The 14,356-nt window shown below is 43.3% G+C and overlaps 1 protein-coding gene across 2 annotated transcripts in view; it reads right to left on the reverse strand.

Annotated features, from left to right (window-relative positions):
• Nucleotides 1-14,356, reverse strand: part of EPHB2 (EPH receptor B2) — a 263,109-nt gene that overhangs the window by 21,558 nt on the left and 227,195 nt on the right. The window contains exons 7-9 of one of the 2 annotated variants that reach the window (XM_031962640.1): nt 6,879-7,041; nt 5,149-5,257; nt 3,524-3,588 (exon numbers count right to left, since the gene is read on the reverse strand). In XM_031962640.1, the coding sequence (XP_031818500.1) occupies nt 3,524-3,588; nt 5,149-5,257; nt 6,879-7,041 (337 nt within the window). Of the gene's footprint in view, nt 1-3,523; nt 3,592-5,148; nt 5,258-6,878; nt 7,042-14,356 lie in introns of both variants that reach the window. The other variant, XM_031962639.1, reaches the window with a different exon arrangement.

Consider the following 14,356-nt stretch of genomic DNA (forward strand, 5'->3'; position numbering starts at 1 on the left):
AACAACTGAACAACAACTCTAGAAGCAGAAATTACCAGCGTATTTTAAAAAATCTTATATAAATTATATATATAATATAATTTAAATTTTATATATATAAAAATATAAATTTATATTTTAAATTCTATATATATAGCACTGACATTCTATATTCTGAAGTCTTTTCCAGTCTTTCTATTTTCTAACATTCTATTATTTCTTCCAGATCTCCTATTCTACAACTCAGATTTTTTCCCTCCACAACTAAAGGTTTAATTCTGTAAATATTTCTTGTTTTGGTTCATTGAAACCTCTTCAAAAAAATGCAAGAGCCCACATTTGTGCTTCAGTTAAACAAGCATGGTGAACGTTACTGGATCTTTGCTGACTCGAGACTGTGCTGAGCCATCATTTCATCCTCCTTGATAGAAATGGCAGGTACAGTCACAGAATGTGACAGGTTCTAGATCGGGCATCTAGAGGCCCTCATTGCTTTTCATCTGGCAACCATAATCTCCTAATATACAGTAATGGCCCCTTCCATTACAATGACCACCACCATTCTTTCCTTGCTCCAATTTATCTTCCACACAACTGCCAAACTGATGGTTGGCTCCAAACCATGTTGTTCTCCCATTCAAAATTCTGAGGGACTCTACTACCTTTAGGTTAAAAGACAGATTTTTCAGCCTGGCCTTTAAAGCCACTGGCAGCCAAATTAATCATGGGACTTTTTTTGTTCTAACCAGATGAAAAAGAGCTGGCCCACCCTCTAGCTCTAACTTGCCCAGCCAGGCTTTCTTCACAATGGGGGAAAGGAATAAAGGGATAAGCATTATTATAAGCACCTACTGAGTGCCAGCCACTGTGCTGAGCTCTTTACAGATATTAATTCCATTTGTGTACTTTACATGCCAGCTAACCTGACTCCCAGCTTGCCCCTGAATTCAACAATTCTCATCTCTCACCCCCAAGCATTTGCACAAACTAAACTGTGCCTCCTCCACAGATTCTTCCCTGATACCCTCCAGCTCCAATATTCCTCAAGTGTCCTGATGTCTTTGACCCCCCCCACACCCTATCACATGCCTTGTTCATATTTGTGGATTTTTATTAAATTAGTAAGTAAGTAGACTCACAGATTATAATTTGTATATGCCCTTATGAGAGAAATAGAATGAAAATATTTCTACATAAATAACACCTTTGAAAAGAAAGGAAAGCATGAAATAAAAGTGCTTTCTTCCTATATGTGTTCATTTTTATAAGGCACAAAACATTTCTCAAGGATAGTTTCATTTGATCCTTCAAACACTCTCTGATCATACTAATTCATTCCCAGAAATAAAAATTCTACTCATTTCATAGATGGGGGCTTGGAGAAGTAAACTGTCTTTCTTTTGCCTGAGGGTAGCGGGCTAGCAAGGACTTAAGCCCAAGTCTCCAGACTTCAAATCAAGTATCTATCATTTATAATAATTCCCCATTTTATAAATCAGGAAACAGGGATCCAGAGAAGGCACGTTTCCTAAGATCACACAGTAAGGAAATAGCAGAGCTGGCCAAGGCCCCAGGTGTCTTGGTTCTCAAGCTAGGGTTCTTTCTAAGGACACCGTCTTTAGTTAAGCTCTGGCTGCATGATATTTTTACCACAAATGGGCCAGTTCTATTTTTTTCCATTTGTAAAAAGTTCTGTTTTGTTCCAACAATCCAGCTTACATAAAAATGATTTATCAAATGTTCACATTTGTGGATTTTTCTTAAATTAGTAAGTAGGGAGACTCACAAACTATAACTTACATGTTCTCTTGTGAGGGAAATAGAATGAAAACATTTCTATATAAATAACACCTCTGAAAAGAAAGGGAAGGCTGAAATAAAAGTGCTTTCTCTTCCTATATGGAACAGGATAATGATTTCTTTATTAATTTACTTTATCAGTCATCCCTTATCTCTTAGGAACTGTCATTCTTTCCTTCATCTGTTTATAAACAGGCATCTCCTAAGTGTGAGTTTCTTGAAAGCAAGAACTGACCTGGTTTCCACTCATATTCTATAAGTTACTACGACATTGTTGGTGAAGCTGACATACTCGGAAAAAGAATTAACAACTTGGAGTTGAAAATTTGAAGTTAAAAAAGTCACTAAAGTCTTCACACTTGGTAGAAACAGGAAAGTTTTCAGGAAGACACAGAAGGTGGTATATAAGGTCTATACTAGGTGGTCAATCTACCTCTGCTACCTTGACCATTGCTGACAGTGGTAGTAGAGATGGCCTAGTTCACTGAATCCAAGGATCCTTAGAATAGCAGGGTCTTGGCAGACCACTCCCCCCTCATCCAATGAAACCATCCTTAAGGAGATGCAATCTCTATAGATCCTGTAGCCCCTTACCTTCTCAGTTACTGAACATTTAGAAAGGCAAGTTCTCACTTCCAAGGTTCTTGTGGGTCAGTTCTTTTTCATTGGGTCAAAACAGAAAAGTCCCATGCTTAACATGGCTGCCAGGCCCCCTCAAAGAGGGGTTCATGTTTCTGAAATGGGGTTCACTGCCCTTGTAGGAGGGAGGGGATGGTAGACAGTGTCATTTTCTTTCATAGTCCAGGGAAAGATTGGAGTTGGAACTGGAGGGGATGGGGACAGAGGCAGCTCCCACTAGAGAGTCTGGGCTGCCTTTGGGTTCTAGGTAAGGAAAGAGAGATAGGGAGAATGGGAAAACAAAGGCCTTCCCCTGCTCACCTCTCTGAGGCTGGCTCCATCCCCTTGGCTTCCTTTTCCCTGCTGTCCCCTGACCTCAAATGTGCCTCATCTTATCTCTACCCCCTCTTCTGCTCAACTCCTCTTCACTGCTTCCTTTCTAGTTTCCCCGCCCTCTCTTGGGATCACTCATCTTCCTATTTCCACACCCTGGGGTCTTTTCCACCCTTTCCCAAGCTCTTCCCCTATTTGTTCCATGTGCTTTGTCCTCCATCTCTTCCCTGCTCACTTACTTGTTCATCAACTTACCTTCTGGGCTACTTTCCTGTCTGATCTCCCAAGCCCTGACCTCTCTGCACTTCCCTTGTGTCACCAGTCTTTTCTGCTCACCTTTCTGAGCTCAGCCCTGCCTTCATCTATCTACTCTGTAACCTTCCCTTCCTCCCCTTTTTGCCCCACCCCTAACCTCCAGTCCCTCCCTATCATCTCTACGATCCATGCTCTCAGTTCACTTGTGAACACCTGCTTACCTTAGCCATTTCCTTGTTCTCTCTCTGTCTCTGTTGCTTCAGTGCTTCTCTATACAGTGGCCACCTCCTCTCATCACTCTCCATACTCCTTTTCTAGCCAGTCATCCCTTTCACCTCCTGGTCTCTCTCAAACTTCCAGCCTCCATCTCTGCTCACCATCCTGCTCTCCCCTCACCTTGCAGTCCCACCTTCCTGCTCTCCTCTCGCCTCCCAGTCCATCTCCATGCTTCCCATCTCCATCTCTTTAAAAAAAGCCCGGAGGTGCAGGGGACCCCACGTCCCCCCGGAAGCCCGTGCTGGCGCGGGTGGATACATACTGTGGCCGCTGGTGTAATGCTGTAGTTTGTCGGTGTACTCGGAATCGGCACGCTCAAACCCCCGCCTTCTGGAACAAAAACCACCAGCTGAAGCAACCGTAACAAGCAGGGAAGTGGCCAAGGGCCTTAGCCTGGAGGGCGGGCTGGGCTGAGCCTCCCAGGGCTCCTTCCTCAGGCTGCAGACCCCCTTTCCCATCACAACCACCCCTTCACCCAAGCCTTCCACCCCCAGTAATCCCTCCCTGTTCTTTCTGACTAACCCACCATCTTCCCGCCTAATCCCATGGAAATCACTGTCAAGGAGCGTGTCCTCCTTTATCACATCTTCCTGTCTGTCTGGTAAGCTTCTGGAGAGCAGAGACTTATGCTAGATCTTTTTTGCACCCCCAGAGCCAATCATGGAACTTGAAAGCATCCCAATACTTCAACTCAATGAGCATTTATTAAGGGCCGACTATGTACTTCGGGAGAAGCCATGAGAAAAAGAGAGAACAGGTCTCAAAGCCAATAAGACCCTGGAGTCAATTTAAATCTTACCTTTGATAGATACTGGCACCTTGAAGAGAAGGTGCCATCCTACACTGGTCAGAGGGGCTCTCTATACCAATGAAATCACAAGTACAATCTCTGCATGTCCTACTGTGTGCCAGACACTGCTGGAAAAACTTAAACTAAAAATACAATCCCTGGGCTTACCCTCAAAGAACTAACATCATGCTTAATAAATGAAGTGGATGGAATCATCTGTGACCAAATGGTATCTGACATACAGTAGGTGTTTAATAAATCTCTATTGGTTGATTGAAAAGGAGAGACTTTCATAAGCTGGAATGGACAACTTGGAAATCCTCTTATTTTAAAAATGAGAAAACTGAGACCCAGAGAGATTAGTAGAGTCACTTTCCTAGGGTCACAGGCTAGTAAGTGACAGTCTGGGGTCAGCTTGGTCCTTTTGGACAGAAATCTGACCAACTTCTTCTCACTATGGTGCAAGAACCTCAGAGCTAGAAGGGACTCGGAGACCTCCTCCTCCAGTATCCCTGACAAAAGGCCTCTTACAGCGACCAGGGCTTCCTTCATTCTATCCTAAAAAGAGCACCCATCACTAAGAAACAGCTCTGATTGTTAGAAACTCTCCCTCCCAGTTTTCCCCAATTGGTCCCCGGGACATATTTCCCTTCTTAGGGAAGGCTTTACTTTTTAAAAAGTCCAAAGAAATTAATTTTGAGTGGAAGAATTTTGGACATCAATTACAGGCCAGTTGGGGGAGCAGGGGGTAATCAGAAATCATCCATCATGGCCCTTAGATCCCCAGCCATCTGATGGATCACTGAGTCTAATCCCCTCGGAGGAAGCCGAAGCTGGAAAGTGTTGGGCTAGCACTTAGATAAGACCATCGCCAGCCATCTGATGGATCACTGAGTCTAATCCCCTCGGAGGAAGCTGAAGCTGGAAAGTGTTGGGCTAGCACTTAGATAAGACCATGTAGAGAAACGCTTGCTCTGTTCTAAGGCTGGAGGTGGTACAAACACAGGGAGGAGGCATACCTGTAGTGCCTGGACAGAGAGACAGAGCCCGGCACTCGGGTGGACAGACGGAAGGGGCCAGGGCGGGGGGAGGCGCACCTGTTACACACGATGGCAATGACCACCACGGCGATGAGGAAGACCAGCCCTGCCGCGGACGAGCCGATGATGAGAGGCAGCTTCTCCTGGATGCTCGTCTGGTACTCGGCTGCGGAAGGATGGGAGATGCATCAGGAAGGGGGTGAGCATGGGGAGAAATTAACCCCTCCTTCTTTTCTTCCCACTCCCACCCCTTATCCTCCAACAATACTGGGGGCTCTTTCAGAGAAATCAATCAGTCAACAGATCTTTGTTACCCCCCCTTTTCCCTTGATCCCAGAATACAGAATGTCATAATGGCAAGGGCTGTTAGAACATAGGATATCAGAGGTTGGAAGGGGTCTTAGAACACAGAGAATTAGAAAACATGTCAGAGTTAAAAGAGTCCTTAGAATATGGAATGTCAGAGCTGGAAGGGTTGTTAGAACATAAGATATCAGGGCCTTAGAACACAGAATGTTAGGATACAAAATATCAGAATAAGGAGGGTTATTAGAACATAGGATCAGAACTTGGGGAGAGCTTTAGAACACAAAGTGTTAGTGTTAGAATACAGAATGTCATAATGGTAAGGGCTGTTAGAATATAGGATATCAGAGGTTGAAAGGGGTCTTAGAACACAGAGGATTAGAAAATATGTCAGATATTAACCTATATTGGATTATTTGCTGTCTAGAGGAGGAAGTAAGAGGTGGAGGAGGGAGAAAAATTTGGAACACAAGGTTTTGCAAGGGTGGATACTGAATCTATCTTTGCATGTATTTTGAAAAACAAAAAAACTATTATTATTGGAAAAAATATGTCAGAGCTAGAAAAGTCCTTAGAGTATAGAATTTTGAATAAGAAGGAATATCAGAACATAAGATATCAGAGCTTGGGAGAGCTTCCGAACATAAAATGTTAGAATACAGAATGTCAAATGGGAAGAGTTGTTAGAACATAGGATATCGGAGCTGGATGAGAGCTTGAGGAAGTCTTTAGAATACAGAATGTCAGAAGTGGAAGTGATGTTAGAACACAAGATATCAGAGCTTGGGGAAGCATTTAGAACACAGAGTGTTAGAACATGGAATCTCAGAATTGGAAGTGAGTGATGTTAGAACATGGTATATCAGAGCTTGGGTAAGAGCTTCAGAACACAGTGTTAGAATATAGAAAGCCAGAAGGGAGGGGCTTTTAGAACATAGGATATCAGAGCTTGGAGAGGATATCAGAGCTTGGAGAAGCCCTTATTTAGAATACAGAATGTTAGAGCACAATGTCAGAGCTTGGAAAGGTCCTTAGCATATTAGAATATATGACATCAAAGCTAGAAGGCTCAATAGGACATAAAATATCAGAAGTAGAAGGGATATTAGAATGTAAGACATTAGAACATGGGGGGAGAGGCCTTAGAACATGGACTGTTTGAATATAAAATGTCAGCGCAAGAAAGGACCTTGGGGATCTTTCAGACCAGCCTGCCCATTCTACAGATGTGGAAACTGTGGTTAAAAGAGTGCAGTATTTCCCAAGGTGATTAAAAGCAGAGCTAGGCAAGGAGCCATGTCCTTTGCCTGGCACCTCTGAGGCGGAGGGATAGTCAGGGGCTTGTGTGAGGTAGTTTGGTGCCCGGAGCCCTGGTGCCTTGTCTCCCGGCTCTGCTGTGTCTGAGGAACCCTTCCCTTCTTTGGCACCAGCTGGGAAGCCGCCGCCTGGTGTGGGCACGCCTCTGCCAGTGTCTGTCTCACCTTCGGTCATCGTCTGGAAGTACATCTTGCCACTGTAGCGCCCGTAGCCCGCGACGGTGCGTGCCCGCACCTGGAAGACATAGATGGTGCCCGCTTTCAGGCCCTGCACGGTCACGGTGTTGGTGGGGCTTTTGACCGCAGTGGCGTTGTGTTCGCTCAGGTCCTGCCAGGGAACAAAGAAGAGGGCAGAGGTCAGCACAGGGGGGACAATCATCGCCAGCAAGGGAACGAGTCCTCTCCGGGGAGCAGAGGGTCAGAGGCCGGTGGGGCCCAGGGGACGTCCCTGGGTTCAGGAGGAAACTGAGGCTCCTGATTCAGAGTCAGAGGGTCTGGGCGGAAGCTGGCCCTGCCACTTATTAGCTGTGAGGCCTTGGACGTCACTTCCTGGTCCTAATTTTCTCAACCTAAAAAATAAGGGACTGTGGACGGAGTGAGCGCTAAGGCCTCCTTTAGTCCAAAATGTCTGACCCCTCAATCCTTTGACATGCATGAGGTCCCATGGCTAATATCCCTCCCCCACCCCAGCTCTGACATCTTGGGTTCTAAGGGCCTTTTGGGGTCAAGGCATTTTGTGCTAAGACCCTTCCAGTTCTGATATTCCATGTTCTAAGTTACAATGACCTAATTCCCAAGGAGATCTCATAACCTAAGAGTTAAGAAACAGTTTAAAAAAAAACCCAAAAAGACAGAGGCAGAGGATGGAGCACCGGCCCTGAAGTCAGGAGGACCTGAGTTCAAATTTGGCCTCAGACACTTAACACTTCCTGGCTTTGTGACCTTGGGCAAGTCACTTAACCCCAATTGCCTCAAAAAAAGAAAGACCTAAGAAATGGGTATAAATGGATGTGCTGTAAACTATAGAAGGACACTTTCAGAGCCAGAGAAATGGTATGGCTGCTTGCTATAGCTGCAGTAGTTTCTCCATCACAACCCTGTGAAGTAATCATTCAGGTATGATAAACCCATTTAATGACAAAGTGATTCCTGAGCCTCAAAGAATTTCTGTAGCGACAATGAAAGCTAGAGCCTGAAGCTAGAGCTCTTGATTCCAGGTCCAGTAAGCTTTCTACTTCACCATTCAAAGGCATTCACCAAGGAGAAGTGGATTGAGTTCAATTATCACTTCCAGGCAGATGTCTCCTAAGTTTCCAGCCCCCCTCTCTCCTGAGCCCCAGTAACTCCTCATCAGCTGCCTGCTGGAAATTGTCTCTCAGCCATCTCAAAGGCAACCTGTCCAAAATGGAACTCATTATCTTTCCCCCTAAAGCTTCCCCCTCCTCCTAACTTCTCCATTCTGTAGAGGGACCCGCCAAAATCTTTTCAGATTCCTCCTTAGCTCTGAATCTCTGAGCCTGTTTGTCCCTTTAAGCCACCCTCGTTTAAAGCCTCGTGGTCACTCTGGATTCTTCATTGACCCTTCCCATGATCCTCTCTATTGAGTCCCTTGCTTAGTCTTATTAATTCTATCTCTCTCCACAATACCTGCTTCTTCCTCTTTATACTCTGACATTTCCCCAATTCAGTCCCCAGCACCTCTGACCTGGATGCTGAAAAACTTCCTGATTGGTTTCTTGGATTCCCATCTCTCTCCTCTCCAATCTATCCTTCATGTGGTTAGCAATTTAATATTTTAAAAATAAGATCTGATCCAAACAAATTAAATCTATTTCTAGTCATATAAAAAAATGCTCTAAATCATTATTGATTAGAGAAATGCAAATTAAGACAACTCTCAGGCACCAATACACACTTCTCAGATTGGCTAAGATGACAGGAAAAGATAATGACAAAAAGGGATGTAGGAAAACTGGGATACTAATACATTGTTGGTAGGCTTGTGGACTGACCCAACTATTTTGGAGAGCAATTTGGAACTATGCCCAAAGGGCTAGCAAACTATGCATATCTTTTGATCTTTACTGGATCTGTACCCCAAAGAGATCATAAAGAAGCAAAAGGGACCTGTATGTGCAAAATGTTTGTGGCAGCCCTGTTTGTAGTGGCCAGAAACTGGAAACTGAGTGGATGGTCCAACAGTTAGAGAATGGTTGAATAAGTTATGGTGTATGAATATTATGGAATATTACTGTTTTATAAGAAGCGATAAGCAGGATGATTTCAGAGATGTCTGTAGAAACTTAAATGAACTGATGCTAAGTGAAGTGAGCAGAACCAAGAGAACATTGCACACAACAACAACAGTATTATGTGATGACCAACAGTGATGGACATGGCTCTTTTCTACAGCAAGGTAATTCAGGCCAATTCCAATAGCCTTATGATGACAAGAGCCATCTGTACCCGGAGAGAGGATGATCGTCTGAATGTAGATCACAACATAGTATTTTCATGTTTTTTTGTTATTGTTTGCTTGCTTTTATTTCTTTATCATTTTTGTCCTTTTTGTGAAGACCGCGTTAGCCCCCTGGATACTTAGAATCAGCCAGAGTCAGGATAAGCAAAAGTCCTTGGTCTTTATTCTTGGTCTTTAGGGGTAGAAGTGAATTAGATGGACGCAGAATCTCCACAACTTCTCCTTTTCATCTCCTGCTCAGAAATGACTCTGGCTAGTCTTATTCCACCCCCTAATCCTTCCCACAATTCTTTGTATACACCAAAAGATTGGACCAGCACAGAATAGTGGGAAGGAACATTTTCCAAGCATACGCTAATAGAGTATTATCCAATCAGCAGTTAGCCTTAAGTGCTCAGATATCCAACCTCAGTGCATCAACTCAAGACGTTCGCACTTTTTAATCTGATTTTTCTTCTGCAGCATGATAAATGAACAGAAAAATCGCACATATTTAACATATATTGGATTATTTGCTGTCTAGGGGAGGGGAGTTAAGGAAAGAGAGGGAGAAAAATTCAGATCACAAGGTTTTGCAAGGGTGATGGTTGAAAACTATCTTTGAATATATTTAAAAAATGAAAAGCTATTATTAAAAAACTAAAATTTGATCTCGCCCTTTACCAAAAGCCTTTGGTGATTCTACTATACTTAGAAGGGACTTGAAATCCCTTCATGTCTACTTTCTAACTTTTCAGGATTTATTTCATATTAATTTCTTTCTAGGGTTGTGCCAGAGCCAGATTATGCTAGCTAGTTAAATTTTCTTGGAAATTGTAAACATTGTAACTCAGGACTTCATTTATCATTTTATTGATTTTTTAGAATTAAGAAAGTGATGGAGAAAATCCTAATAATGCTGATCAAACTTAAAAGTGTGCCAATATACATTTTTTCTCCAGAGACAAAGTTGTTAAACATTAACCAGCACATCCCCATTCCTTTCACACATTTTCTGTTCCACTCAAATTGTCTTAACTTGACATTCACCCTCCTCTTACTCCTGCAAGTTTGCTCTGGCTGCCCCCCATGGCTGCATGTACTCCATCTCCAACGCTTCACTGAAAATTCAGATCACATCCCTCTTCCTGGGCAGGCAGGTGGTACAGTGGCTATAGCACCAGACCTACATCAGGAAAATTTGAGTTCAAATCCAATCTCAGATACTTACTCGCTATGTGACTCTGAGCAAGTCACTTTATCCTATTTGCCTCAGTTTCCTCATCTGTAAAATGAGCTGGAAAAGAAAGTGGCCAACCAGGCCAGTATCTGCCAAGAAAACCCCAAACAGAGTTGGGTGTGACTAAAAACAACAAATCTCCTTGCCAGAGCCTTTCCTGATCCTCAGGTAAGTGTTTTTTCTTTCCTGAAATTTATATTTGTCTCTTTACATATTATCTTAATCTTAATTCAACCAACAAGCATTTAGTAAATACCTCCTGTGTGTTAGACACAGTACTAAGCACTATTACATTATATTATTATAATATTATAAGAAGTCTAATGGGGCAGACAACTATGTATAAACGCAGTATATACATAGAAAACTATGTATATGTATATAGAATGAGTTAAATATATTCTCACTGGGGAAAGGCACTGGGATGAATGGGGACTGAGAAAGGCTTCTTTTTTTTCTGAGGCAATTGGGGTTAAGTGACTTGCCCAGGGTCACACAGTGAGGAAGGTGTGAAGTGTCTGAGCCCAGATTTGAACCCAGGTCCTCCTGACTTCAGGGCTGCGGCTCTACCCACTGCGCCACTGAGCTGCTCCCTGGAAAAGCCCTCTTGCAGAAAGCTGGACTTAGCCAATAGGAGAGCCAGGAGATCCCAGATGAGGAGCGTTCCTGTATCTCTAACCACAGGGGCAGCCAGTGACACGGGATATTCTCTCAGCAGAACATGCAGTTCTCGAGGGAAGGGGCTATTTCACATCGGCTCCCCAGGGCCTAGTACAATGCCTTGAGCATTACAGAAACTTAATAATGATTGAACTGAATCCAATCAATAGTCTCCTATTTTAAAAGACCTGGGCTGTAATGCCGAACATCAGCAGTAGGTGTCGCTGTCTAACACATGATGTAGCCAATCCCTTTTAGTAGGAGCTCATATTCTATCAGGATAAATGAGAAGGGACTTGACCAGCTTTTAAAGTTCCAGCATCCGGGGGTTATAGACACAGATCTGTCAGGGTCCTTAGAGACCACCTAGCCCAACCCCCATGATTTACAGAGTGGGAAACTCAGGCCTAGATCCGTTAAGGGATTTGCTCAAGTCACAAATATATTAAATGTCAGGGAAAGGATTTGAATTCAGGACGTTATATTTTATTACTAATACTCCCTTATTTCTAGAGCAGGGGCTCAACCTTCTAAGTGTCCTAGACTGCTTTAGCAATCTGACGACGTCTATGGGCCCCCTTTCAGAATAATGTTTGTTGTACATTCGTATTTGAAGGAAATGCTAGATGGTAAAATTAAAAATCCAAGTTCACAGAATCCCTGAAATCTATCTCTATGGCTCTCTTCCATGTATTCTGGGTTAAGAACTCCAACACATTTGTTTATAATTAGGCACGGTAAATATCTTCCCCGAGTCTTTTGGTGAGAAGTACAAGATCATTCAGGAAAGTAACTCTCCCATCTTCCTCTCTCCATGACTCCTTCTCCTTAGAACTGCTCTCAGATGCACTAATTCTACCACAAATCCTTTCTAGATAAAGAGATGATCTACGCCATGTGATGACTGATCTTCACTCAATTCAAATTGAGGGTGTTGAGGTCAGAAAATTCTGAAAAACACACCAGCTTTCTTAACCTACAGTCTATAATCTGCCATGGGGTAGAGATATTAGCCTTGATCCCTTAGGGCACGGAGGGCAGAACTAAGGGTGATAAAGGAATGAATGAGTTGAAATGATGGGAAGGCTGATTTTGCTTCTAGGTAAATGAATGGCTGAAAAATTACTAATGCTCTGTGCTGAAGATTGCACTGGGAAAAGAAGTGTCAAAATGAGACAATCCCTATCTGCAAGGCTCTTCTATTCTAATTGGGAAAGACAACCACAGAGAACAGTGCTGGGCAGGGAAGGTTATTGGAGGCCTTTCCAGAAGTGACAGGAGTGAAGATCCCAGAGCAAGGAGAGGAAGGGGATCACTATGATCTACTGCCTCAGCAGTTTTCAAACAGAGTCCTCATGATTAGTTAGGGACTTTGTAGAAGGAACTAGGGGGTGGACTAGAGGGTCTCTGAAGTCCCTTCCATCTTTTAGACTGGGAAATTCTGAAGAGAAAAAGAGGCATAAACCAATTCAAACTGGAAGAATGGCATAGGATTGCAGTTACTTTATAGGACTGCGGTCATTCATGGAAGCCACCCTATTCTCATTTTTACTATTTTTCCTGGGGGAATGTTTCTGAGGATTAGCTTGGAGAAGAGAAAACAAAGACTGAGCCCCAGCTGAAAAGGATTTAAGTAAAATTTCACTGATAGTAGGAGACTGTACACAGGACTGCAAGTCACAAGTTGTGGACTCCTTCCTATGTATTCTGTGGACAAACCACCTCATCTTTCTGGACTTTTACGTCTTTCCTCTCCGGTAAAATGGATGATATGGAACTTTAATCTATATAGAAACATTCCCCCAGCATCAGCATTTTATATTTTATCATTTCAGGTATTAAGGCCTTTTTCAGGCCTTCAGGACATTCCATGTTCTAAGGGTTCTCCCACCTCTGATATCCTGTGTTTTAAGGGCCCTTCTGGCTCTGATATTCTGTTTTAGGACCCTCCCATCTCTGACGTTTTGTGTCCTAAGAGCACCCCCCCTTCAGCTCTGATATTCCATGTTTTAGGATCTTTCTATTTCTAACAGTCATTTCCAAGGTCCCTCAAAGCTTTGACACTGCATGTCCTAAGGTCCCTTTTAGATTTGACATCCTGTGTTCTAAGTTCTTTCCTAGCTCTGACATCCTGTGTTCTAAGTCCTTTCCCAGCTCTGACAGTCTGTGTTTTCAGCCCCATCTAGTTCTAATAGTCCCTATTCCAAGGCCTCTCCAAACTTTGACACTGCATGTCCTAAGATCCCTCCCAGTTCTAACATTCAGTGTTCTAAGGTCCTTTGTGTTCCAACATCCTATGTTTAAAGTCAGGTTGCTAGCCTCTATTCTAAGGGCTTTTTCAGTTCAGAAGCTCCCCCATTGCACACAAATTACTGGAAGATCAAATGAGAGGCTAGTCCATTTGCCTTTCTGATGATGATCTTTCAGACTCTGCCTTGGAATCCCAATAACAGTTCATTGGATTTCTCTCCCCCATGGGAGCGAGCATTCAATATTTCCCTGTTTTTGTCTTGTTCCCCTAACCAAACTGCAACCACTTTCTGGTGCAATAGGAAACTTAAACTAAAGCTTTTGGTGTCCCCTTCCATACTTATCAGGCTACTCTGCATGGAGCATGATGTTGACATGTGTTGAAAGAATAGAATGAATGGGAGAGAGGTTATTTTCAGAACTGAGCTGTTGAGATGTTGAGAGGAGACGCTGAAATGCATCCACCATACCTTAAGGGAGGTCCTGTTCATGTGGTCCTAGGAGGTAGGTTAGACCATACAGGTAATAAGAATATCTTGATTTTACAAGAAAGGGAAAAAAAGGAAGATCAGAGGGAGAGGGCAATTGTCCAAGGTCACACAACCAAATTAAGTCTAGTGTTCTTTCCATAATTCCAGGCTCTCTCTTTTAAACCTGGATTCATATTGGGTTATGGAAGTATAACCAGAATGGAAGCTGCCCCTATCTAGCACTGACTTAAGACAGCTGGATTGGCCCCCTGAGAGTCACAGTCCTGGGAACTCTGGGACATCCAGCAGGCTCTGGGCTGAAGCCAGCTATTGTCAGATGAGCCTGTAGTTGAGATAAGAGGCAATCTGGCTTCGTAGAAAGAAAGAGAACGGAATCTGTGGACTGCAATACCTGGGCTTGTATCCCAATTTTCCCATTCTATGATCCTGGCCCAGGGGCTTTTTACCTCCGCAGATCTCTCTTAATTTGTAAAATGGAGACAGTACTCTTTGTACTGTGTGCTAATGCTTTCCCAGGGATGCTATGTGACTGACCACAGATCAT

The sequence above is a fragment of the Sarcophilus harrisii genome, chromosome 3 (assembly GCF_902635505.1).
Source record: "Sarcophilus harrisii chromosome 3, mSarHar1.11, whole genome shotgun sequence".
Lineage (NCBI taxonomy): Eukaryota > Metazoa > Chordata > Mammalia > Dasyuromorphia > Dasyuridae > Sarcophilus > Sarcophilus harrisii.